Source organism: Haliotis rufescens, unplaced genomic scaffold (genome assembly GCF_023055435.1).
Source record: "Haliotis rufescens isolate VD_foot unplaced genomic scaffold, xgHalRufe1.0.p SCAF_10, whole genome shotgun sequence".
In the NCBI taxonomy this organism is placed as follows: Eukaryota; Metazoa; Mollusca; class Gastropoda; order Lepetellida; family Haliotidae; genus Haliotis; species Haliotis rufescens.
The window spans coordinates 37,530,574-37,557,112 of NW_025963780.1; the positions used below are offsets into that span (position 1 = coordinate 37,530,574).

At 42.1% G+C, this 26,539-nt stretch overlaps 4 protein-coding genes across 5 annotated transcripts; 2 read left to right on the top strand and 2 right to left on the bottom strand.

The window, feature by feature from the left end:
* Positions 1–5,582: 5,582 nt before the first annotated feature.
* On the top strand, positions 5,583–7,649 carry LOC124131161 (von Willebrand factor C domain-containing protein 2-like). The gene is made up of 2 exons (XM_046494263.2): positions 5,583–5,951; positions 7,408–7,649. The coding sequence occupies exons 1-2, from the start codon at positions 5,660–5,662 to the stop codon at positions 7,578–7,580; spliced, it is 465 nt and encodes a 154-aa protein (XP_046350219.2). The 5' UTR covers positions 5,583–5,659; the 3' UTR covers positions 7,581–7,649.
* A 1,332-nt stretch (positions 7,650–8,981) lies between these two features.
* Positions 8,982–10,166, bottom strand: LOC124131162 (von Willebrand factor C domain-containing protein 2-like). The gene is made up of 2 exons (XM_046494264.2): positions 9,811–10,166; positions 8,982–9,154 (listed from the first exon to the last, which is right to left on the bottom strand). Exons 1-2 carry the CDS (start codon positions 10,082–10,084, stop codon positions 9,009–9,011), a joined length of 420 nt encoding a protein of 139 aa, XP_046350220.2. The 5' UTR covers positions 10,085–10,166; the 3' UTR covers positions 8,982–9,008.
* A 4,805-nt stretch (positions 10,167–14,971) lies between these two features.
* Positions 14,972–16,644, bottom strand: LOC124131163 (von Willebrand factor C domain-containing protein 2-like). The gene is made up of 2 exons (XM_046494265.2): positions 16,337–16,644; positions 14,972–15,168 (listed from the first exon to the last, which is right to left on the bottom strand). Exons 1-2 carry the CDS (start codon positions 16,563–16,565, stop codon positions 15,023–15,025), a joined length of 375 nt encoding a protein of 124 aa, XP_046350221.2. The 5' UTR covers positions 16,566–16,644; the 3' UTR covers positions 14,972–15,022.
* Positions 16,645–19,554: 2,910 nt separating this feature from the next.
* On the top strand, positions 19,555–26,211 carry LOC124131164 (alkali-sensitive linkage protein 1-like). Of its 2 annotated transcripts, none has more exons than XM_048391844.1 (3): positions 19,555–19,626; positions 23,718–23,856; positions 25,473–26,211. In XM_048391844.1, the coding sequence occupies exons 2-3, from the start codon at positions 23,729–23,731 to the stop codon at positions 26,137–26,139; spliced, it is 795 nt and encodes a 264-aa protein (XP_048247801.1). In that variant the 5' UTR covers positions 19,555–19,626; positions 23,718–23,728; the 3' UTR covers positions 26,140–26,211. The 2 variants fall into 2 exon arrangements, with proteins under 2 accessions (XP_048247801.1, XP_046350222.1); XM_046494266.2 differs by lacking the exon at positions 19,555–19,626 and adding an exon at positions 23,427–23,498.
* The last annotated feature ends 328 nt before the right edge of the window (positions 26,212–26,539 follow it).

The following is a 26,539-nucleotide window of genomic DNA, read 5'->3' on the forward strand; positions in this document are numbered from 1 at the left end:
TTCTTTGTGTATTGCGGAGAATGCAATATCGGCATTACAATGCATTTTCATTCTAATTCATGGAAAATGATTTGTTTATAAATTAATCATCATAAATCTCACATATGTCTTTGTTTTTGGCGTTTGGTCAAGTGAAGTGGGTGAAAACTTTCTTTTGCCCCGTAGTTTAGAAATAGTCACAAAAAATAGCCGTAGTTTATTTTTAAACCACATTTTTAAATAACTAGTTTGAAGTTGAACTCGTGTATAAGGTTGTTTTAAATAGATCCCCAGTGACAGTAACACATGGTACTATAACATAACAGCTGTTGATTATTGAAAGACAGCTAACAAAGCACAGATAACGAAGGTTTGTCCTAAATGTTCTTCATCGTATGGAATGAATTAAGGTCAGGTGTGTCTTGAGCAATGTTACAAAAACAAATATCAAACTTTCATAAACACTCTTTCATACCTATTTCATAATAATCACAACTTTACAGACCTCCAATAGCAAATGTAAAATTTTATAAAGAATAGTATCAAGACTTTATCAACACCATGTCATGTCGGTATAAGAAGCACCCAAACATACAGTCTATGAAGTTAACATAATATCTGGACAGAAACATGTGGATACATACCGTTTGGACAAGTCTGACAGCAGTGCCCCGGCTTCCGAATAGGGTCGACGCAGAGGGAAGGGAAGAAACAGTCGATAGCCATGCAAGACATACGGCCACCTTGCGTGCACGTGCAGGGCATGCACGCGTTGTCGGTCCGTTCACCAATCTTATAAGTCTTATTTTGATACACACATTCGTCAACTGCAACTGCAACTGGCACCACCGGAAGTGACGCAGACTCGGAGTAGACGGCAAGCGCCAGGAGTACGGCAGACGACACGAGTGTTCCGATCATTGCAGCAGAAGTGAGTTGAATATTGAGACGTTCCATTTATGGAAGTGTTTCTTATCTATAGATCTCTCTGGTGATTTACTTCGTACTCAGTTGACCTTTTGAAGATCCGATAATAGGAATTAGGTGAAGCCTAATGAGAGAGCGCATTATTCTATGACACATGTTGTATGACGATTACATTTGGCAATTATTGACCAACTATCGGGTTGTACATGACACCCACACCCACCCACCCACCCACACACACACACAGAGAGAGACACAGACAACCACCCACCCATTCAGTCACTGAATTGTCTGATTCAGACTGGATTATTTACGACCTGCCGTCAAACAGCTGCGGACACAAACATGAGCCACGACCACAAGTGAGAGCAATGCCTCTAACCATACCATGTCGTCTGAGGGGGAAAGAGTGAGTAAGTTTGATTTAACGCCGATTTTAGCTGTATTTCCGTTATATCCCGGCGTGTCACCGTGTGGGAGGAAAACCCAAAGTAATCCAGGTCTCAGACGTTTACCACTTCGGTGAAACCTACAAGCACGAGTATTGCGCTGACAAACCTAGAAATAAATTCGGGCCGAACCGGGATTCGAACCCTAAATCAAAGATTCCTGGCGTGCCCAAGTGTCGCAACTCTGCACAGCGAATCGCGGCGCCTTAGACGACTGGGCCACCCGTGCCTCAAATATGGAATATATTTGATTATCCGCAGAAACAGATTCCATTAGGAGTTAAAAGAAAAATAACGGTGAATAATGCCCAATACATCATTGAAAATCAGTGGTGACACCAGGTGTAAGGGTATTATTATTAATGTAACACAAACTCGATAAGCCATATATTACTGGGCATCTCCATCTCACCGGTGGAAAAGATCTTGACTCAGAGATGTTTTATAGGTAATGAGTACAAAGATGATATTTTCTGGGGGTGATTATTTGCCTTTACCCCGTTTATTGTTCATTGGAAGCTTCCGTATCATTATTTTTATTATAACACTATTTCAATATATTTGTCAAACAAATGCTAGAATAATGTATGAATATGAGAGCCCGCCATCAGGAAAGTGTTAAAAGACAACATATACACATCAAGGGTAAAGGTGTATAATATGAGTGAGTGAGTGAATATGGTTTTACGCCGCTTTTAGCAATATTCCAGCAATATCACGGCGGGGGACACCAGAAATGGGCTTCACACATTGTACCCATTCGGGAATCGAACCCGAGTCTTCGGCGTGACGAGCGAACGCTTTAACCACTAGGCTACCCGACCGCCCCTGAATAATATGAACAAAGAAAAAGGCATAAGATGACTGGAGGAAACTATTGATTTTCATTGAACAATTTAGAAATTAAAAAAATGACTTTTGCGTATTAAATGCAACCTGAGCAATCATGTTTATACCAAATAGTATTTTAATATGTATGTGTTGTACCAAGTGAAGATTAAATTATGATGACCAAAGTGCGTGTGAACAATCACGTGTTCCATTTACGATAAGGAAATATTTGAGATACCCTCCTACACACTGCTATCAATCTGAGTGGAAGAAGATGACATTTGGGTCAACTGTCTGCACCCTTCTTTTGGACTATTTCCCTATGTAATAGAGGGGGCAATGATCAGCCATGATGATGGTGTGGAAGTTCCGCTAGCGCTAGAGGAGGCACGGGTGGCCAAGGCGCCGCGATTCGCTGTGCAGAGTTGCGTCCCTGGGGCACGCCAGAAACCTATGATTGTGAGTTCGAATCCCGGTTCGCCCCGATTATGTTTCTAGGTTTGTCAGCACCATACCCGCGCTCGTGGGTTTCTCCGAAGTGGTAAATGTCTGAGACCTGCATCACTTGGGGCTTTCCTCCCACATTAAGCTGACACGCCGTAATATGACTGGAATACTGTTAAAAGCGGCGTTAAACCCAACTCACTCACTCACTCCGCTAGCGCTAGAGGTTCCCGAAGATGTGACCGGTTGTGTATACAAAGGAACACCTACAAGATCGGGGAATACATGAAGACAATAACATGTCGCCCTGCGGGTGCACTGGTAGTGGGATGATGAGTGTGCATGACCGTTTTGCGTCAACCCTGTTCGGGAGCCAAACCAGCGCTGCCTGACCTGCCCAGATGATGAGTGATGCGCCATTGTTCAGTACGTGTGACGCGACATTTTTCAGGACGTGTAACGTGGCATTGTTCAGTACGTGTGACGTGGCATTGTTCAGTACGTGTGACGTGGCATTGTTCAGGACGTGTGACGTGGCATTGTTCAGTACGCGTGACGTGGCATTGTTCAGTACGTGTGACGTGGCATTGTCCAGTACGTGTGACGTGGCATTGTTCAGGACGTATGACGCGACATTGTTCAGGACGTGTAAGGTGGCATTGTTCAGTACGTGTAACGTGGCATTGTTCAGTACGTGTGACGTAGCATTGTTCAGTACGTGTGACGCGCCATTGTTCAGGACGTGTAACGTGGCATTGTTCAGTACGTGTAACAGGGCATTGTTCAGTACGTGTGACGTGGCATTGTTCAGGACGTATGACGCGACATTGTTCAGGACGTGTAACGTGGCATTGTTCAGTACGTGTAACGTGGCATTGTTCAGTACCTGTGACGTGGCATTGTTCAGTACCTGTGACGTGGCTTTGTTCAGTATCTGTGACGTGGCATTGTTCTGTACGTGTAACGTGGCATTGTTCAGGACGTATGACGTGGCATTGATAAGTATGGTCAACACGTGACAGGCCAAGGTCAGGACGAGCAAGAGTAACCACCCCCGCCGAGATCGTTACCTACGTGAAAGGACGACTACGGCCGCCTCAAACGCTCCCCAAAGACCCGAACTGCGCATAATCTCCGACCAGACCGTACGAAACCGCTTAAGAGCAACAGGTCTACGAGCAAGACGTCCAGTTCGACGCGTCATATGGAGTCAACAACGACTGTATTGGTGTCGTCAACACAGGGTATGGTCTCAACTGCGACGGAAATATATCTGGTTCAGCAAAGAATCAAGATTTCTCCTCCGTCGAGGGGATGGAAGAGCACGGGTCTACATACGTTGGGGAGAACTGCGGACAGGCAGTGGACAGGTTAAGTGGGGGAAGCGTTATGATGTGGGCGGGTATCTCTCATCATGGCAGGGCAAGTTTGGTTCATAACCAGGGCAGTCTTACGGCTCAACAATACATCAACGAAATTATCCTACCTCACGTCCTCCCAACTGCAGCCAACGACAACGGTGTATTTTAGCAGGACAACCATCGCCAGCATGGATCACAAGATCCTGTCCACACAACAAAAACGTTGATGTTCTCCCCTGGGCCTCCAGGTCCCCGGATTTGAACCCGATAGAGCACCTGTGGGAGGAATTGGATAGACTGCTACGTCGACGTCAACAACAACCCCAGACGTTGCAGCAGTTGGCTTTTGCGTTGCAGGCCGAGTGGGCAACCATTCCCCAGGATGTGATCCGCATACTCGTCTCTTCCATGGGCAGGAGATGTCAGGCTGATATCTGTTCCAACGGGGAACATACGCGTTATTGATGTTGGCTGACCTTCACCTCAAACTTTTCCTATGTACCGATAAGTGTTCTCTCCACAACATTTTGGCTCAATACCTTGAACGGTTCCTCGTATAAATGTATTTTCTTACCACACACAAATCTGGCTTTGCGTTTCTTTTTTAGAAGAGTGTGTATTCTTGTTGCAGATGGAAGCAGTAGACTTTGATTTGATGGAGTTTTGAATGTATCATTGTATTAAACGCTTTACAAGTATTCAATAGAACATCTCGCAGGATCGTTTTATAGAAAGATTTTCTGGTTATCTGAGAAGAAGAACAGGAATTGCAAGTGTTTACGAGACATTTTGAACACATATGTGAGCATAATATTTTGTTTAAATGAAAGGAAGTTGTATGTCAAATATGTACACTTAACTGAACTGTTACGTATATTTTGACACACAAATTAATGCTTTCAATTTTTGTCGCCAGTTGTTCGCGAAAAGGGTAAGAGCACTATCACTGGAACAGTTACACAAACTCTTTTAGCAGTGTGTTATTAATTTTCTCCATTTATGTGGAAAGGGTCTCGAATCAAATATGTTTGATAGATTATTACCATTGGTGAATATTTGCACCACTTAGCGATTTAACTCCGGAAGCTAAAGTATACTTATCATTGTTGTATCCTAACAGTATTCCCATATATTTATCAAACAGATGCTGTTGTAGTTTATTGACATGAGGAGAGTGTTAAAATACAAAAAAGCACACATAAAAGGTATAATGTCAAAAATGAATGTTATGAACAAACAAAAATATAAGTCAACTGGAGGAAAATAATTATTTTGATGCAATAATGTATGATGTCCAAACACAATGTAATACTGTTGACATAAATGACAGTTTTAGGTATTAAATGCAACCTAAGCAGTCATGTTGATACATTAAACGTATTTGTAATATATATATATATATATATATATATATATATATATATATATATATATATATATATATATATTAAATTAAATGCAACCTAAGCAGTCATGTTGATACATTAAACGTATTTGTAATATATATATATATATATATATATATATATATATATATTATCCAATGAAAAATGATGACTCAAGTACGTGTGAAAAATCACGTGATCCAATTCTGATAAGAAGATATTTGAGACTCCCGTACAATCCGAGTAGAAGAAGACACAATCTCTGCAGACTGACAAAAGTAATATGGTATTTGGGTCATACGTTTGTGTTCTTCTTTTGGGACTATTCCCTTTTGTAATAGAGGGCGCAGTGATCGGCCATGAGAATGGTGTTGACGAGGTTTCCGAAGATGTAGCGGGCTGTGTATACAAAGGTAACACGTACAAGATTGGGGAACACATGAATACCAGCCCATGTTCCCCCTGCACGTGCACTGACGGCGGGAGGAGGATGTGCATGGCTATTGACTGTGCGCCTCCCATGTGCGTCAACCCTGTGCGGAAACCTAGCCAGTGCTGCCAGACCTGCCCAGATGGTGAGTGATGCGCCATTGTTCAGTACGTGTGACGCAACATTGTTCAGTACGTGTGACGCACCATTGTTCAGTAGGTGTGACGCGCCATCGTTCAGTACGTGTGACGCACCACTGTTCAATACGTGAGACGCGCCATTGTTCAGTACGCGTGACGCGCCATCGTTCAGTACATGTGACGCACTATTGTTCAGTACGTGTGACGCCCCCTTGTTCATTTCGCGTGACGCGCCATTGTTCAGTACGCGTGACGCACCATTGTTCAGTACGTGTGACGTACCATTGTTCAGTACGCGTGACGCACCATTGTTCAGTACGTGTGACGCACCATTGTTCAGTACGCGTGACGCACCATTGTTCAGTACGTGTGACGCACCATTGTTCAGTACGCGTGACATGGCATTGTTCAGTACGTGTGACGCACCATCGTTCAGTACGTGTGACGCACCATCGTTCAGTACGTGTGACGTTCAGTACACCTGACGCGCCATCGTTCAGTACGTGTGACGCACCATTGTTCAGTACGTGGGACGCACCATTGTTTCAGTACGTGTGACGCACCATTGTTCAGTTCGTGTGACGCAACATTGTTCAGTACGTGTGACGCACCATTGTTAAGTAGGTGTGACGCACCATTGTTAAGTAAGTGTGACGCGCCATTGTTCAGTAAGTGTGACGCGCCATCGTTCAGTAGGTGTGACGTGATATTGTTCAGTACGTGTGACGCACCATTGTTCAGTTCGTGTGACGCAACATTGTTCAGTTCGTGTGACGCGCAATTGTTCAGTACGTGTGACGCGCCATCGTTCAGTAGGTGCGACACGCGATTGTTCAGTAGTTGAGACGCACCATTGTTCAGTTCGCGTGACGCGCCATTGTTCAGTACCTGTGACGCGCCATTCTTCAGTAGGTGTTCTCTATAAACACCTGATATCAGACAATTAAGGTCTAATGGGTTATCAGAAACCATTTTTATATGCATCGATGTGTAGGTTATCGATAGATTGATGTATTCACTCGAAAAGCCTATGCGTGAAAAGGCTTGTGTTTTGAGGAATCTAATGGAATTAGATACCAAATCTTAATGTTATGTGGGCCAAACAGAATCAAGCATTCTTCAGCGTCATGGTAGAATTGTTTAGATTCCATGTCTTGTGCTGTGTTTGTGGTTTACAGTGATCGTCTTGTAGTTTTTAGGTATCTAATGGAATTAGATACCAAGTATTAATGTTATGTGGGCCAAACAGAATCAAGCATTCTTCAGCGTCATGGTAGAATTGTTTAGATTCCATGTCTTGTGCTGTGTTTGTGGTTTACAGTGATCGTCTTGTAGTTTTGAGGTACCAAATTTTAATGTAATGATGGCCAAACAGAATCAAGCATTCTTCAGCGTCATGGTAGAATTGTTTAGTGTCCCTGTCTTGTGATGTGCTTGTGGTTTACAGTGATCTTCTTGTAGGAAACAACTGTAAATATAAGGACGTAATCATCAAAGCCGGGGAGAAGTACCAGCCGGACCCCAACACTGTGTGCAGCTGTTCTACTGACTTCTCGTACCTGTTCGGCCCGCATGGACACGAAGCTCTGTGTTTGCATAGGGCTACTGACGTCAAGGCCGTCAACGTGGTGTAGCTACTTTTATCTGACTGCCCCAGACGCGAACCCCACCGATTCTTGAAAAAAAGTTTTATTTGAGTCAAATTACTTGCTTGTTATTTGTTCTTTTTTAAGTATTGATCCACTTTTTCACTGTTTTGTTTGTTGTTTAACGCCGCACTGAGCTATGTTCCAGGCATATGAAGGCAGTGTGTTAATAATCGAATTTGGACCAGACAATCCAGTGATTGAGATCATGAGCATATATCTACGCTTTGTTTGTTTGCTGTTTAACGCCTCAATCAGCAATATTCAAGCTATATGACGGCGGTCTGTAAATAATCGAATCTGGACCAGACAATCCAGTAATTGACATCATGAGCACCGACCCACTCAATCAGGATACAATGACATACATCAACCAAGTCATCGAGTCTGACCACCTGATCCTGTTAGTTGCCTCTTACGACAAGCGTATTGTCGGTTTTTTTACGGCAAGCATGGGTTGCTGAAGACCTATTCTACCCCGGAGCTTAACAGGTCTATATCTGCGCAATTGGGATACGATAACATGCATCAACCAAGTATGCGAGCCTGACCTCCCGATCCCATTTAGTCTTCGATTTCAAGCATGGGTTGCTGAAGACCAATTCTAACCCGGATCTTCACGGGAGACCAGAAAAATAAGATTATGGTGTATATGAAGAAAGAGAATAATGCTGGCGTGGACTTGTTTCTCTGAACGCGAGATGGCTGTTAGATTGAATATTAATAAGTTTGAAGTCGAAGACTCGATCGTTCCTCACGGACAATTGGCTTCATGTCTGTCGTGCATTTTGCCTTTAGCCGGCTGTATGTCGCGAGTGGGCCTACATGGCCACAACAACAGGAGAACTACAAAACATAAAGATATATTTGCCAGAAGGCCAGAAGGCCAGACGGTCAGAAGGCCAGAAGACCAGAAGCCAGAAGGTCAGAAGGCCAGAAGATCAGAAGGCCAGAAGGCCAGAAGTCAGAAGGTCAGAAGGCCAAAACCAGAGCACTACAATATCCTACATTCTCGTATCTGAATCACACCAGTCCAGACGAACCTAGGAGTGACATATTCAGGAAAAACTACATGACCTCGATAGACGATGAACGGCGGGGTAATCATGTGGTTTAATAGTTCTGTTTCGCTGACGATTAACCAGATTTGATTCCTTACATGGGTACACATCGATGTAGGAAGGGGAGGTAGGGGAGTATAGATGGATAAAATGACGACTCGTCATGCAGAACATCCGGGTTCTTTACCCATTTGGTTGACAATAGTACAAGCGTCATTCTGTCCACAATGATGGGGCTGGACTTCCCTTAAAGCCCATGAGACTCTCTCTCACACTTTGACAGACGAACAACTGTGATTTAAACTCACTATTCATTTCTAGAAAACGGTTAAAAGTGATACAAATCTATATTTATTCACACCGAGGTGCATTCTGCCTTAAGGACCATGTTCCCGAATCCCATGTGGGATGGACCATTGTTGCACTGACACGAAGTCGCAGGGTCAGGGTGATAAACATCGCCCATCTTGATGGTGACGTCACCGTGCTTGCAGTTCCAGCCTGGAAGACAAAACATGGAGAGTATGCGAAGCAGATGCATGACTAGCACATTACGGCAGCAACACGACATGATGTACAATTGATAAAATAACAGTTGAAGCATTTTCGGAAGATACATAACAGGCATTCCAAAGAAACCAGAAGAGCAACTGAACTATGGTGTATGTACACACTTCACACAAATTACAAATAACAAACAGGACACAATTCCCTTAAAGTGTGCTTCGTAATGATTAAAACCCGCCACTTTTTCAATGGAATCAAACACAGTAAAATAAGCAGACCGCAACAAACCGAGTGCGCATGCGTCTCTCCATTGAAAATGTGGCGGGTTTTAATCATAACGAGGCAAACTTATCGGGATTGTGGCTTGTTTATTATTTGTGTAGATATTTTCTGTTACATATTCCATAGTTTGGTTGCTCTCTATGGGGTTTCCTTGGTAGGCCTGAATAGAAAGCTGTAACTGCAGCTGTAAATTATTTTGAAGATGGTGCTTCATGTGCTTCAGGTTAAAATGTTTCTGGGATAGTTCTTGGGATTCATCCGATGGAGAGGCAGGATTCACCTGATTTAAAGAGATTGACATGATGGAGGGTCAGGATTCAGGTAAACATTTCTATTTGGGAAAGTTATTGATAGGTAAGTTAACGAACCATTTGGACAGGTTGAACAGCACTGATCTGGTTGTTTCACAGCATCAACACACAAGGCAAGTGCGCAGTCCATGTATGCGCAGACTGCTTGACCGGAAGTTCCACAGAAACACCTCTCACACGGTGTTGGACTGAAATGCTGTCCAATCTTGTAGTATATGCCCCGGTGCTCGCATGTGTTTGGCATAGTAGTAAGGATGAGAGGGGTGGTGCTGATGACGGCTGTCAGGCCCGAGCTCACCAGGCCGAGGAGGAGGAGGAAGACTCTGATCATCTGTCCAGTCTTGGGGCAGCAGGTCAGAAAGGACGGCCAACTTTAGAAATGACGGTTTCGCTGTGAAATTCTTTATCTTGATTTCAAGATATAGGTCGCGAGAGTTGGTATAACACGTATGTTAGATGGCCACGTGACATATAAGGCGTGTCAGTTCTGATCTGGCACTTAGTTATACCACTGAAAATAAGTTAAGGAGGACCGGTTGTTTCATATTACTATAGTCATATAGTAATATGAAAGAATTGGGTAGTCCTTAACTTCTTTCAGTAGTATAAGTAACGGAGTGATATCATCTGAAGATTAGGGTTCCAGATGTTATTATATCCAACTATACCAGCGTATAAGAATTAAAATACTAGAACTGGGCCCCTTAACATTACAACAATTCTATCAAAAGTTAAGAGTCTCCTTTCACGATTACCCTGCTTAATAGTAGGCGTACGACGTGTACTTAGTTTTTATTCCCCAATGTTAACATAACGGGGAGTTTTATACATTAATATACGGGGTGTTCTGTGTATCAATATACAGGGAGTTCTATGCATCACTATACAATGTGCTCTATGTATCAATCAATAATCAGGGAGTTCTATGTATCAATATACACGGTGTTCTCTGCACCAACATCCGGGGTGTTCTATGTATCAACATCCGGGATGTTCTATGTACCAATAGAATGAACTGTTCTATTATCAACAAAGCGGGCTCTTCTATGTTTTGAACATTATTCAAGTTATGTCAAGGTATGTAATTTTTTATAGGAAAGCTAGAAGTGCTGCAGGTTTTAGACGTTTTTTTCTAGTTTGGTGAAACTCATGAGATAACAAAACGGGGGAATCGGGACATCTTGAATTCAAACCCTCGATTATAGGATTCTGGCACGAGTAAGGGACGCAGCTCCCTCGAAGGGGCGCCTTAGAAGATTGGACAACACTTGTTCCTGATAGTACAAAGCTACAATGCCTGACATTATCAACATACTGCCTAATTAGATAATATAATTAAGTCTTAAAGACTACAGACAAATTAGCTCGCATTTAGACACATTATTCAGTAATTTAGGCATCAAGGCCCATAGTACAATGCAGATTGGATATTAATATTTGTCACGTGACGTACATGATTAGATTTTAAATCAAGTTACACATTCCTCATTATAAAGACATGTTTAAAAAATCAGAAACAGCATGGATCATATCAGGTTTTAGCAGTTTAGCAGATTTATCATTTAAAAATAACTTGCAACATGGGAAGAATTTTTTACCTTAAATGGGAACACGTTTCACATATAAGTAAGACATGGTATTCATCCTTTACTTCTCCGGATAAACGGTTTGTAAAAATAGAGTTTCACCGTCTTTAGACCTGCGACATACATTTACATTAAAATAGAGCAATGAAATTCTAAGTTTACAATAAGCTCTGATTAAACTTTTGTCATTTAAACAAGTTAAATATCTTTCAGTTTGTAACAATGATTTTACTTTGCTGTAATTGTAATAAAGTGATTCAGAAATACTTTAGTGCCACTGTTGACAAATTATATTCTTCAGTCTTTGCTTAAATGAATATAAAAATAAATGTGGATCTCCCACATCTTGAGAAATCCATACATATGAAAAGCCACTAATAAATAATAGATTTCTCACATCTGAAACCCAATTATTTTTACCATTATCATCAAATAACTCTAACATTTTGTAACACTGATATGGGTATCTATCAGGCATCATTCTCAGTAATTTAATCCAATACTTAATTACCCTTAATTGGCTGGCTACAATAATATTACTACGGCCTGTTTCACCAAGGATTGACCTGTTTAAAGGCAAACTTACCAACACGTAGAAAACATTATAAATATGAAGTGTGAACTTTTTCAATTGCAACGTAACACTTAGCACCCCATATTTCAGAACCTGTACAAAAGTATAGGCATAATTTTGCCTTCAGAAATAGTACATGCTGTGGAAAAAGACACGCGACTATTTTTCCTGAATAAATTATAAAGATGCAATAATGGCTTTCGACGCTTGAACAGCTAGTTGCTTACATGCCTTAGACCATGACAATCTAGAGGAGAACATAAGACCTAAATATTTATAGTAAGTGACTACACTCAAGGCAGACGAACCAAGAAACCACTTTTCATGTTCTGCTCGCATTAAGATTTCCAACAAAGCCCTGATAAGATCATTGATCACAGCTGATCGACCTACATACCTTTGATAAAACGGTTAACCGCCTAAATAATCTAACACGAGTAAGCTCCCCGTGTTGTCAATGTGAACTGAGATCAGAATATGGTTTAAGGGGTAATATAATACGCAGGTTGCGCAATAGAACTGCTGTGTAGAAACTGTTTAAGCAAACATCACGAGTGTAATTGCTGACGAGGATGTTCCTATAAGGCATAAAAGCTGGTAGAAACGCATCTTCCGGAGTCAAGGGAGTTAACTGACTGTAAAAGTCCAGTTTCAACCCTTGCCGAACTTGGCTGATATGTTTTGACTTGGCTTACGAGTGCACAGTCCAATTAAAATCGCTTAACGAAATCGACATCCGATTCCTTAACTGCCGTGCAGGATTTCAGGATTTACAAGGCATGTATACTGTCAAATGGTCCTCGACATAAATGTTCGAAAACCTCTCGTGTTTGTAATCCAGTAATATTATGCACTTCGCGAAATAAAATCTGTTTTATTACAATACAGATCTTGTTTATCGATCACAGCCCGACTTGACTGGGTGCCAACATTTTGTTTGAAGCAAATGCAAGTAATATGCTAGATGGAATCTGATTGGTCAATGGGAGGGACAAAGAAGGGACACAACTCGTAAAAGCCACTGGTGGTGCTACGATCGAGCCACGAAATTCCAGCTTAGTCCGACAAGTGTGGAAACTGGATCTACAGTCAGTTAACTCCGTTGCCCCGGGAAGATGGTAGAAACGTCACCTATCTTCAGTATTGCTATCCCAAACCGAGAGAGATTGTTGTCGGGATTCCGCCCGGTAGCCGTCTTGTCGGGGTGATACTCGAGCAACATGTCGCCTACTTCGAAATTGATCATCAAGAGATACCAACGCTTACTTCGCCATTAGAATGCTTCCATGCATTCTGACAAGCAGCATGTGACCTCGTCACAAACCCCGGTCTGAGGCTTGACATCCCCACAGCGACCGCGCAGCCACCCCTCGGGGTGCTAGGCGGTGGGGATGGAGCGCCGAGGGCCCCTTCTGTCACAGGACTTGTGGGTGAAGTATGTACACATTCTCACCCCATACTTGTCACTGACGGGGCCGTGTTTTCAACGAGATGCCCCATATGTGTACTCGGAAACTCCGGGGGAATATCTACTAGTAAGTATGTGGGAATAATGTGTCTGTTTACTGATATGTGTGCCATATTCATATTATATGCATTTCAAATTCATATTTTTTTAATTTATTTTTTATATATTGCTGTTCACAGTTGCATCGCTTAGGCATGCCAGAAAAACATGACCGGTGGTTCCAATCCCAGACGCCCCGATTATGTATATGTGTTTGTCAGCACCATACCCGTCTTCGTGAGTTTCACCAAAGTGGTAAAACCAAACTGGATCTGCATTTCTTCGGGTCTTCATCTTCATGAAGCGAAGACGCCATGTCATAAGTGAAATACTGTTCAAAGTGGCGTTAAACAAATCTAACGAGCTCATGTCCATAGTATATGTATAATCGTCGGGTTGTTTCACAAGCAACAAACCGCGATTTCAGTTTTACACTGAAAGCAAACGAACCCTCACAAAATAGATCACAAAGAACAGTTGATGTCTTTCATTCAGATGATTGGTCCACCCAGAGTATCCCGAATAATGCATTAAACTTGAACACAAATTAAGGGTTAGTAACCTTTGTTGGCCTTTGTAGTAGGAACGAGTATCTGAATCTCGTGGTAACATTCCTCATCCTTAGAATCTTTACGGTAGCGGTGTCTCCCACAGCGATTACTTCCCTTCCATAATTACGTCTTATACTGGTCAGTCTCAAGTCCCTCAGCCTAAAAAATGTTCCCTTCCGTCCAGCCCTTACTGTAAAGCTATAGTCCTAAATGAAGCATTTTCAATTTAAATGGAGTTGTTTGTTTCTATCAAAATTATATATTTTCAGAGACTGAGCGTCGGTGTAGGTTCGAACATGTGCATGTCCCGAGGACAAACAGATTATATCAGTCTGATCTATAATTTGACAATTGCTTTTGACTAAGATATTCTGCAACCCATGCTGAGGGGAGACCGGGATTGGGTGGTCAGTTGCGTAGATAGCGCAGATCGATGCTCATGTCAATTGCTGGATTGTCTGGTCCAGACTCGATCATCTACAGACCACCGTCATACAGTTGGAAACGTTCTGAGTGCTGCGTTAAACAAACAAACAAACAAACAAACAAAACACTAAGCGAATTTAAAGCTGTAACGTTTTGAGCAGTAAGAGTGAGTAAGTATGGTTATATGCCGCATTTAGCAATAGTCCAGCAACATCACGGCGGGCAACACCAGAAATGGGCTTCACACATTGTACCCATCTGAGAAATCGAACCCAGGTCTTCAGCGAACGCTTTAACCACTAGACCAGCCCACCGCCCCTTGAGCAGTAAGAGGGGCGGTCGGGTAGCCTAGTGGTTAAAGCGTTGGCTCGTCACGCCGAAGACCCGGGTTCGATTCCCGACATGGGTACATTGTGTAAGGCCATTTCTGGTGTCCACCGCCGTGATATTGCTGGAATATTGCTAAAAGCGGCGTAAAACCATACTCAGTCAGTCAGTCAGTTGAGCAGTAAGAAGCGTGGGTAGACGTAGGTTGGACCATACTGGTGATCAACAAAACAAATGACCAATGACCAATGACAGCTATTTGTTATTATTATCATCATCATATTATCAGGGTTAAATGTTAATCGCACAGAGCATCAGTAAAGGTGCCCTGGGCATTAGGGCTGTGCTGGTACGGGTTGATGTTGCACTGACACTGAGTTCCGTTTCCTAGCCTGTACACCTCGCCGTGCTTGATGACGTGGCCGCCATGTTGGCAGTTGTGACCTGGAGGAGAAGGTCAGTTAACAGATCAATTGTTTGGAGCGGCTGAGGTCGGGGGACGATGGTACACAATTAACCAGATGTCAGGTATTGCCCAACTTCCTTAGTTGCATCCCCTTAGGCGCTAATGTGCTTTGAGTAAGTGAGTGAGTATGGTTTTACGCCACTTTCAGCAATTTTCCAACAATATCAAATACGCTACACATATTCTACATATGTGGATAATGGAACCAGGGTGTTCGGCGTGACGAGTGAAGGCTTGACCACAAAGCTACCACACACATGCTGTGACATGCCTAACTGTGGTGCTCTGGCTTGACTAACTGTGGTGCACTGACTGCCATTGGCTACTGGCGTTTCATTACACTCCATATCCATACTCAAGAAAGAGATCGAAGATTGATAATCGCGGCGTAAAACAACATTCACATTATACTCGCCATCTTTAACTAGGACAACTCATTCCTGTATTGTTTACCGCCTCCGTGGTCTAGTGGTAGAGCGTCCCCCCGGAGAGCGGAAGGTCCGGGTTTCGATCCCCGGCCGCGTCATACCAAAAGGCGTTAAAAGATGGTACGTGTTGTTACCCTGTCTGGCGCTCAACATAAAACAAGGACTGGTCGGCTCGGAGTCAGTATACTGTGTCTGAGTGGGATATTCATGTTAAACTGCGGCATGGTATCTCAATGAGCTAGCACTATAAATCGGCATCAGTCCGGACTAGTACAAGCAGCCACACAAACACACACACGTACATGCACGTCGCTATATAAGTGCAATAATCTTGGACGCGACGTTAAACCCCATTTCACCTCACCTGTATTGTTAGAACACGCCCTTCAAGCAGATCTTTTACTCACTCACACCACTCGCTCACACAGCCAACCCATATATGCATGGATAGGGGTGCAGGGCGCACTTGTTTTAAACATATCACTCACGTTTAAACTGAATCATAGGCTGACATAATTTCAACAGAAATAACAATTATTAGACAAATGTTTTTGGACACAAGCACAAGTTGTTTCCAGTATTTGAATTAATATTGCATTTTTATATTTGAATTACACTCCCAACCCTTCTGAAAGAAAGCTGTGTTCATGATGACGCTTGCTATACAAAAACCTACATACACACCTATCCCCTCCCTCACTAACTCACTGCTACTCACCATTGGGACACGTGCGACAACATTCCCCCTTCTTCTGGACACTGTCCACACACATGACGGGTGGACAATCAAAGGTTGTGCAGGCCACAGACGGCGCCACGCACAGACACACCTGGCACGGAGACGGATGGAACTGCTCGTCTATTGCGTACTGCTTCCCGAGAAACATGCAGTAATCTGCTGCCATGACAACCGTTGGTATGGCAACAAGTGCCAGCATGTAGATCATTGTGGTTTGGATTGGGTTGTTCTGTTCAGCATTGTCGAAATGCTTGGACGCAATATTGTGGGAATTGTGACGCTGACAGGTGTACCTGAGCGCATATTTTTTAATTATTTCGAGATAAGGTAGAAATAGATATTCTTACCCTGTAGGTAAGACGAGCAATGAGTCTTATCCAAATAGTCCATATTCTAACTGTTGCTAATTACGTGACACAGTACATGCAGCTTTTCTGCACACCGCCGTTTGACTCCGATTCTCTGTCACTAACCAGCTGGTAATCATGGGATATAGAGTTAGCGAGATGTCACCATGCTACACGGAACCACGGGTACACATACGTATCTAGGTGTCATGTGTCGAATTCCTAATTGAAACAATAAGTAAACCCAGACATCTATACCTACAAGAATTCGGTCTGAAACCATCAAACAACAAACAAATGTTATACAATTAACAATTGTATAAAAAAATAAACTTAGGTATACAAATCAATTTGAATTACTGCACAGCAATTACAATGGCAGTACACAATAAAGTGACAATGCTAAATTCAATGGCAGTGTAAAATATAATAGCAGTGGTGATAGCAAACAATGAGTGATAATAATATTCACCTAGCAGCAACAGTGGTCAAGCTTCAGTGGTCTTCACACATCCTCTAGTCTTGATGTAATGTGAGAGGAAATGTAAGATGAAATGAGGCACACCCTTGCCCCCTTATATCGTCTAAATACCTCCTTGAAGCTTCCATACAGTGCTGGATTAGTCTAACTACTCCAGAAGAATCTACACTTACTACAAAAAAACACATCCAAATATAGTAAATTCCACACCACTGCTTACATTATATAGCACTACATTCCTGACAACTAACCAATTAAAACACAGTGCTATGAGTTTCTAATGAATCTCAACATAAACAATGTAATACAATTACAACATTGTTCAACAATACATTACACTGCCATGTGAGACTTTCCCCATTCGCAAAAAGTACAAAAACTGATAAGAACGGTAAATAATAGTAAACAATACACGTGAAAAATTGTCACAAATATACAAACCATATCTGCAGTCAAAACTGATCAACCTCAATCTACTCGTGATAATGCATTAGCAATAATGTTGTATTTGCCTTTAATATGCTTGATGTCTAAATATAATTCCCGCTAAGAGGAGCGCAGGTCATTAGGCATTGATTTTTGTTCTTCATTTTACGAATAAAGGTCAGTAGACTGTGAACAATGTACACTTGAATAAAAACAAAGTAGTATCCAAATACACTTCTTTTGTTGCGAAGCTAACGACAGTGCAAGAGTTTCTTTATCAATAGTGGAATAATCTGATGTCTGTTACATTTTCGTAAATAATAACAAACGGGATGATCAAAGCCTGGTGCATCCTCCTGTATCAGGACAGCGCCAGCATCAGCACCAAAGTCATGCTAGCATCTACTGCCAATCTGAAAGGTTTTTCAACATTTGGTGATTGGAGAACGCGAGAATTCATGAGAATAACTCAAAAGCAGCCTGACAATTGCTGTTCCAAACAAATTTTACCCTTTTGCCCTGCAAGTTAGTGAGAGCGGCGACCACATGTGAGAAATGTCTGACAATATTTTAGGTAGAACCCATCCATACTGAGAAATCTCACAACTTCCTTTTTGTGTCTGGGAACTTCTGTGAAACTCGAAGAAGGTGCTGATCCTCTTGAGGTCTGCGTCCCGCTCCATGGAATGGTTGATGACACCATCAATGTAGGCTGTGACACCTTCACGATTGGCCGTAATGCCATTGATGAGACACCGGGAGGTGGCTGGAGCGTTCTTTAGCCCAAATGGCATCACTTTGTATTGACAAAGTCCATCTGGAGTCAGTCAGGGAATCTGCCAATACACCTTCAATAGTCAAACTTGCTGATGTTACTTGGCTTGACCGATTCTGCTGATGCTGTCATCTTTTCTTGGTATTGGGTAAGAGTCAGTTTTAGAAATAGCGTTCACCCGATTCATGTCAGTACAGCAATGGTAACTACCACGAGGTTTCGGCACAAGACTGCAAGGTGAACTCCAGTCAAAATGACGTGATTCACTAATTTTATTGAACTTCCTCCTTCAGGGCTTCAAGCTTGATTGGCTTCATCCGATAGCGCCACCTACATCTACATCATGACAGACTAAATCTGTATGGCTGGATACATCCGTGAACAAGAGAGCAAACTCCTGAATTTACTTTGACACAGAACCGTTTGCTCAGATGACAAATGACCTAAAATAAGATCTAAGCCAGCTAAATCTTCATAATTGTTTAGCCTAGGTCTAGCAAAGTCAGCAATGCCATCAAAATTGACAATGTCACAATTCTCATCAGCATCACAATCTGATACAATATCTACAAGAGTGGCAAAACACTGAGTAGGTACATTGTCATTTCTTGCATGATATTTTCTATTCTATGAACTTCTCCTGAATGCCAACAAAAACTGGGTAAAACAATTACAACATCGTTCAATAATAAATTACACTGACATATAAATCTAGATCACTCAACTTTATGTTTGACATCAGCCATTGATTATTTTTTTTAACACAATCACCTAACAGAGCGGACATTCGAGTAGTCATATCCGTAAAACAAATGGCTGTTACACTAAGTCAAGTTAATAATCAAAGTAGTACATATTTTAATTAAAAGAGTACGAAACCAATAATATATTAGTTAAGACCACTATATGCCAACTACCAGATATCGCCAAATACACAGCAAGATATCGCCAATGGCCCAATGAAGGATTTTGAAGGGCACTTTTGTGAACCTCGCTTTTAACAATAGCCCAGTTATACCTGGGCGTGTTAGTTTAGTGTTTGGGGAAAGTCCACAGTAATGGCGTGTATCTCTCTGATGAAAGCCAATGGCATGGTTACTGTGAAGAGATCTAGAGACAAAGGTCAGACAGGGGATCCTGGTAGTTAACGATACAGGCCCAAGTCCTTGGAATACTAATCTCACATAGTTATAAGCAGCTCCCTGCTCATTATCTCAGACAAAACCACGACAGCTGTGAGGTAGGTGTAACCGAGAATGTGAACTGCCTACCTGGCCAGTATGTACTGGCACACCAGGAGTGGGAATCCGGCTAGGAGGGGCCGAGACTCCATTCTTAGAATAGGCCTACATGCAGCTAGGCTAGGAGCTAGGCTGTGGATCCATTCTTAGAATAGGCCTACATGCAGCTAGGAAAGGAGCTAGGCTGTGGATCCATTCTTAGAATAGGCCTACATGCAGCTAGGAAAGGAGCTAGGCTGTGGATCCATTCTTAGAATAGGCCTACATGCAGCTAGGAAAGGAGCTAGGCTGTGGATCCATTCTTAGAATAGGCCTACATGCAGCTAGGAAAGGAGCTAGGCTGTGGATCCATTCTTAGAATAGGCCTACATGCAGCTAGGAAAGGAGCTAGGCTGTGGATTCATTCTTAGAATAGGCCTACATGCAGCTAGGAAAGGAGCTAGGCTGTGGATCCATTCTTAGAATAGGCCTACATGCAGCTAGGAAAGGAGCTAGGCTGTGGATCCATTCTTAGAATAGGCCTACATGCAGCTAGGAAAGGAGCTAGGCTGTGGATCCATTCTTAGAATAGGCCTACATGCAGCTAGGAAAGGAGCTAGGCTGTGGATTCATTCTTAGAATAGGCCTACATGCAGCTAGGAAAGGAGCTAGGCTGTGGATCCATTCTTAGAGTAGGTCTACACGCAGCTAGGTACAGGGGCCAGACAGTGGATCCATTCTTAGAGTAGGTCCACACGCAACTAGGTACAGGGGCCAGACGGTGGATCCATTCTTAGAGTAGTTCCACACGCAACTAGGTACAGGGGCCAGACGGTGGATCCATTCTTAGAGTAGGTCCACACGCAACTAGGTACAGGGGCCAGACGGTGGATCCATTCTTAGAGTAGGTCTACACGCAGCTAGAAAGGGTCTAGGCTGTGGATCCATTCTTAGAGAAGATCCACACGCAGCTAGGAAAGGGGCTAGGCTGTGGATCCATTCTTAGAGAAGATCCACACGCAGCTAGGAAAGGGGCTAGGCTGTGGATCCATTCTTAGAGAAGGTCTACACGCAGCTAGGAAAGGGACTAGGATGTGGATCCATTCTTAGAGTAGGTCCACACGCAGCTAGGTACAGGGGCTATGCTGTGGATCCATTCTTAGAATAGGTCCACACGCAGCTAGGAAAGGGGCTAGGATGTGGATCTATTCTTAGAATAGGTCCACACGCAGCTAGGGAAGGGACTAGGATGTGGATCCATTCTTAGAATAGGTCCACACGCAGCTAGGGAAGGGACTAGGATGTGGATCCATTATTAGAATAGGTCCACACGCAGCTATGGAAGGGGCTAGGCTGTGGATCCATTCTTAGAGTAGGTCTACACGCAGCTAGGTACAGGGGCTATGCTGTGGATCCATTCTTAGAGAAGATCCACACGCAGATAGGAAGGGGCTAGGCTGTGGATCCTTTCTTAAAGTAGCTCTACAAGCTACACCTGAGAAACTGAGACGTATTACATGTATTGTGTATGCCGATTGTACGAGTGGCGGGCAATCGCCATTGTATAAACTGTCTGCCTCGTTCATTGTGAATATTGTACATTTTAAATGGTTGTTGCTACAATCGTCAATTCCAAGTTCCTCTTTAAAAATGATTGTTTAGTGTATATTTAAGGACTTAAGTGGTATTTGTTGACGATCATCAGCAGATGGAGACAGTCGATCAGCGAGCAAAGTTGTAACTGAAATAACGCCATCGAATATATAACTTAAACACAATCCTCTAATAATACTTGTTCGAAGATTAAATGATTACATAACGCGAACTGTAATGTTGTTTACTACGTCCCTAATATTCGATTGTGAGTGACCTCCCTTAGACTGGCAAGTAACAAAATGGCCGCTGTACTGCTGCTAATGTTCATCAACGCGTATGGCAACGTCGAGGTATTTCCAGAGGCAATGGAGCATCGTGTAGAACTGAGACATGTCTTTTGGTATGTCGTGTTATCTCTGTTGTAACTACAAATAGACGTTTCAGTGTCCTGACATAAATACAGTAAAGTACGGTTATAACGAACTCAAAGGGACTACTAATTTTAGTTCGCTATAACCGTAGTTCGTTATAAGCATATATACAGCATAACTACAGCAAATAGTTGGGACCAAAAATGTAAGTTCGTTATATCCGTAAGTGCGTTATAAGCGTGTTCGTTATATCCGTAGTTTACTGTATTATCTTCCTCGGCTCGAATCTGGATCAGTCATTGCCTGAACAGAGGTTCTCTTAAACAGTGCGCTGTGTTACAGTGGATCTGTCAAATCAGGAACTATGTATAATCCCTGACATTGTTAGGGAATATGTGTAATGTATGATACACGCAGGGAATATACATAATCCCTAAAAGATTTCAGGTAGTATACATATTGAGGGGATTTAACAATGTTTTTAGACATGTTCCCTAAAACTACTTCATTCCTGTTTGTTAGAAGAATTATTCTCTCAAGTAACAGTAACAATAATAATTAATAAGAAATGACAAATGATTTCATATATAATTAGCATACATCAGTACCAACTTCTTCAAACGTAATAATGTCACCCTTGCAGGAAGAGGCAAGTTATCAAAAGTTATCAACATGCGACCAATAATATCTCTGTTATTTAGTTTTTATTGACACATTGACACAGGCTTGTGTGGCAACGAGAATTACATTGAATCATCTACTCCCGTTGGTCTGGCATTTCTTGGTACCAACACAGTTACATCATGTAAAACCTTGTCCACCACAGTTGGATTCAAACTGCACATCTTTAGGTATCAAGACGCTTTTGTTGTCATCATAGTGCATGTCCAGGTTCTTTCGAAAATCCTCCTCAAATTCCATTGAGTGAGTTTGGTTTTACGCCGCTTTTAGCAATATTCCAGCAATATCACGGCGGGAATGGGCTTCACACATTGTACCCATGTCGGGAATCGAACCCGGGTCTTCGGCGTGATGAGCGAACGCTTTAACTACTAGGCTACCCGACCGCCCCTCCATTTTAGAAATGTGAGGGAGTACATACTGTCAGCAACTTTATACCTTGAATATCGCCAAAACAACGCGTATGATTTGTTTGTACTTTCTAACAACTATGAATTATGACCATGTGTTGTTACATAAGTTAGTGTCCTCGTATTCATTAACTTGTTTGACAGGCATTACCCAGAAGCTGACGGGTGACAAGGCAGACACAATTTTATGGATAACAACTTCTTTAATACTGTTCTGTACTTTGTCCCTCATTCCTTCATTCTTGACAGCGGTATAAGGATCGATACCGAAACATCGCTTTTTACAGTTTTAAAGAAGTTGTCATCCACAAAATTGTGTCTACCTTCTCCTATTCAGTGTTAGGGACGCTGTCACGCCTATACTAACGCTGTTTCGATTACTGTGTTGACAGATTGTTCCATCAACCAGGCTACATACATGTGCATATGTTTTTTAAAAACCCTTTCTTTTGATAAACCCATTAACGATGTTATATTGACACTTGAGAGAATAATTCTTCAGACAACCATGAATGAAATAGTTTCAGGGAATATGTCTAAAAAAAGTGTTGTTGAATCAGGGGATACGTATATCACATGAAAAATGTATGGATTATGTATATTCCCTGCGTGAACCAGACATTACATATATTACCTGAACATTTATATATTATACGTTTTTGGTGAATTTGTGCAATCTAAAGAATTTCGGGATCGTGAACCGTGCATGTTCGACCTCCGTTTATAAAGTAGTTACTGATTATGTAATCATCATCACGTGACATACTGACGTTCATCGGGAAATGAAAGACAGTCACTGCAGTAGAGCTGATCTAAGGGACGTTAGCCACCACTGTAAATATATATATTTGTTCTTTCTTACAATAGGCATTTGAATTATTAAATTGTTTCTTGGACAGTGCTGAATAGGTCCTTGAACTTTGCCGCTACTATTCCTTCTGACCTCAATCAAAATAAGTGTCATCCATTGACAAATGCATTGACAAGCCCTTTTCTCCATATATGGTTACAATCTGTCATCACAGAGACAATTAATGTGCCATGTTTCAACAGGTTTGAGCAAGATGTTGGGTTGTGTCGTGCTCTTATTACTGTTAGGAACAGCTTGTTCGACGCCGAAGAAAGGGTTTGGAATGAACTATGTCAACTTCAACTGTAATGACGAGAACACCTTGTCAGACGCCACCTGGTGGTAGGTACAGTTTATTTTTTATAAACACGTCATAATTCATCAATGCCAAGTCATCACCGTAATGCTAGGTGAATTCAATATTAAATCGTTCTGTAAGCAAATACTGTCAAAACAGTACAAACTGATAGTATTAAACGAGAACGCTTCACTGTTAGTACCTTTCATCGTGAATGTGAAGGTAGCTAGAATATTCTAGGATTGAGGAAACAGTTCTGTCTCTAGCAAATACTATTTGTTTCGATTTAATCACATCAGACTGCATTGTGTCCATTCACATTTGTAACAATATACAAGTCAAAAAGAAAAAGTTACATCTTCATTTAAACCTTACCATGAGAAAACCATGCGTACGAGACACAGGTGAGGATGTCCTCGACCTTCCTGTGGGACCTTCCTGTCGTGTGAGAAGGTCAAGACCACGATATAATTTGGAGCAGCCAATGAAATAGCTTTGTTTAATGAGGTCTCGGATGAGGACATTGACATGGTCACGTGAGAACATTCAATATTCAACTTGACATGATAGACATAGTACTAACTAACAGAAAACACTCACAGAATACGCTAGTCCTGCACCATGACCGTGGAATATATTTATTTTATGAAAAAATAATAATCTAGAAATGCATACAAAAGCAAGTCTAGCCAGCTCAAGCTAGCTCTAAATCAGCATAGGGAAATTTTTTTATTTTTAGAGTCAAGAAGGATATTGTGTAATATAAGATTTCAGAGACTAAATGTTAGTCTAAGAAGACGCTGATGCATGAATATAACCCGAAACAAGATTGTAATGATGCGTGATACAGTGACGCTCAGAATACGTTTAGTTTGATTGTGTTGGTGCTTTTAAAACATGAGTATATGGACCAGAAAACCGTATGTTTCACTGACCTGCTTCAAAATGGCCTGTTCTTGTTACTAACTGCACCACAAAGAATTCAGTAAACTGAGTAATGAACTGGCAAACGTATTATGGATAGAGAAGGCCAAGGCCCTCTCCTAATGTTATATTCCCCACAATGTCTTCGGGTGTTATATGGAGGCCTCTGTGAGGTTTTCTCCACTTTTGGCAGTATTCCAGCCATATCACACCAGAAATAGGTTGCACACATTGTACCCATGTGGGGATTTCAACTCGCGTCTTGGGCGTGACGAGCGAACACAGCGATTCGCCATACAACTATGCGCTAACTTTCAGCCGCTTGCAAGCGCAACAATCGCTGCCTGAGGTCGCTTCGTTCTCAAACCAAAATGGCGTCTGAATCTGACAGTGGAACAAGAAATTTTTGACTGGATCACCTGGGAAATGATCAAAGGCAGCTAACATAGCAACATCTTTCGTCTGCTCCACATCTTCAAAGTAGTCATAGATTTCATCAGTTCGTCTTTGAGCCTCTTCTATTACATGGCAAGACAACCATTTGTTGCGCCGCCATTTTGGAAGAGTGCGCAAGCGCTTCGAGGCTTACATCGCGCCCCAGTAGTCAGGCAGTTGGCGTGGTCCAATTTGTTTCAGTGAATGGGAATATTGATTAGTTGGTTAGCCAATCCAATGACATGGAATCACTTCAATGTATAAATATTGTGTAATAATAACATTTATCCTCTACCTTCAGGTATGACTGGAAACCCACACCGGACGAAGTGGTGAGGCATGGGTGCCACCAATCCAAGGAATATGTGCCAATGATATGGGGTTGGAATTCTACAGGCAGCAACAACTTGAATATACCATCCTCGGCCAAATATGTCCTTGGGTTTAATGAGCCGAACCAAAAAGACCAGTCGAATGTATCTCCCCAAGAGGCCGCAAGACACTGGCCAGAAATCGAGCGTCATGCTCAAAACAAACTTCTTGTGAGTCCATCTCCTTCCGGTTGTAATGGCGGCAGTAACTGCAACATGAATTCCACTCTATGGTTGGATGAATTTTTTAAAGCGTGTCAAGGCTGCCGTGTTGATTTCATCGCCGCACATACATACTCCTGTAATGCAGACCATGATATGAGATACTTGGAGAAGATGTACAATCGATACAAGAAGAAGGTCTGGCTCACGGAGTTTGGTTGTCCACACACGTCCCACTCACACATCCTGAACTACATGAAACAGATCCTTCCGCGCCTGGAAAACGCTCACTTTGTTTACCGATACGCATGGTTCATCACGCGCTGGAAGGATGATGGCTTCCTGACCACTGCTACCGATCTGTTACAACTGGATTCGTCCGCGTCGAAACTGACAGCGCTGGGTCAGTACTACAACAACTTCCGCCACAAGTAACCGAACAGGAAACAGTGTGCAACATAAGAAGCCATGACATGTATTGTGCACCGAATAAAGGGTTGAAAAAGAGTTTGGATCTTCAAATTATCTTTATATAAATCCATTTTTTTTCATAAACGGTTCTATTTATTGGTCATATATTGTAATTTATAGAAAAAATGCACACAATATCACAATTAAAATGGTATCAGTTTATTAAATATGTAGTTACCTGACGGCGGTGAATTATATTGTCATTTATGAATGCAATGACATCAAATAGTCATCGCCAAGAGATCTAGAAACACACAACACTTGATATATTTAATATAATCAGCAACACACCTTTTTACTCATTTTCCTTTGTGCACTTACAGACTCAAAATAGTGCCATGTTCATAAATCAATCTCTCACTTA

Bases quoted from the DNA above. Each gene is read 5' to 3' on its own strand.
- LOC124131161 (XM_046494263.2), top strand. From the start codon at position 5,660: ATGGTATTTGGGTCATACGTTTGTGTTCTTCTTTTGGGACTATTCCCT. The intron at 5,952-7,407 runs GTGAGTGATGCG...ATCTTCTTGTAG, and splicing joins CTGCCAGACCTGCCCAGATG to GAAACAACTGTAAATATAAG.
- LOC124131162 (XM_046494264.2), bottom strand. From the start codon at position 10,084: ATGATCAGAGTCTTCCTCCTCCTCCTCGGCCTGGTGAGCTCGGGCCTG. The intron at 9,155-9,810 runs GTTCGTTAACTT...TTTGTCTTCCAG, and splicing joins CTGTTCAACCTGTCCAAATG to GCTGGAACTGCAAGCACGGT.
- LOC124131163 (XM_046494265.2), bottom strand. From the start codon at position 16,565: ATGATCTACATGCTGGCACTTGTTGCCATACCAACGGTTGTCATGGCA. The intron at 15,169-16,336 runs GTGAGTAGCAGT...CTTCTCCTCCAG, and splicing joins TTGTCGCACGTGTCCCAATG to GTCACAACTGCCAACATGGC.
- LOC124131164 (XM_046494266.2), top strand. From the start codon at position 23,447: ATGAAAGACAGTCACTGCAGTAGAGCTGATCTAAGGGACGTTAGCCAC. The intron at 23,499-23,717 runs GTAAATATATAT...ATGTTTCAACAG, and splicing joins AAGGGACGTTAGCCACCACT to GTTTGAGCAAGATGTTGGGT. The intron at 23,857-25,472 runs GTAGGTACAGTT...CTCTACCTTCAG, and splicing joins TTGTCAGACGCCACCTGGTG to GTATGACTGGAAACCCACAC.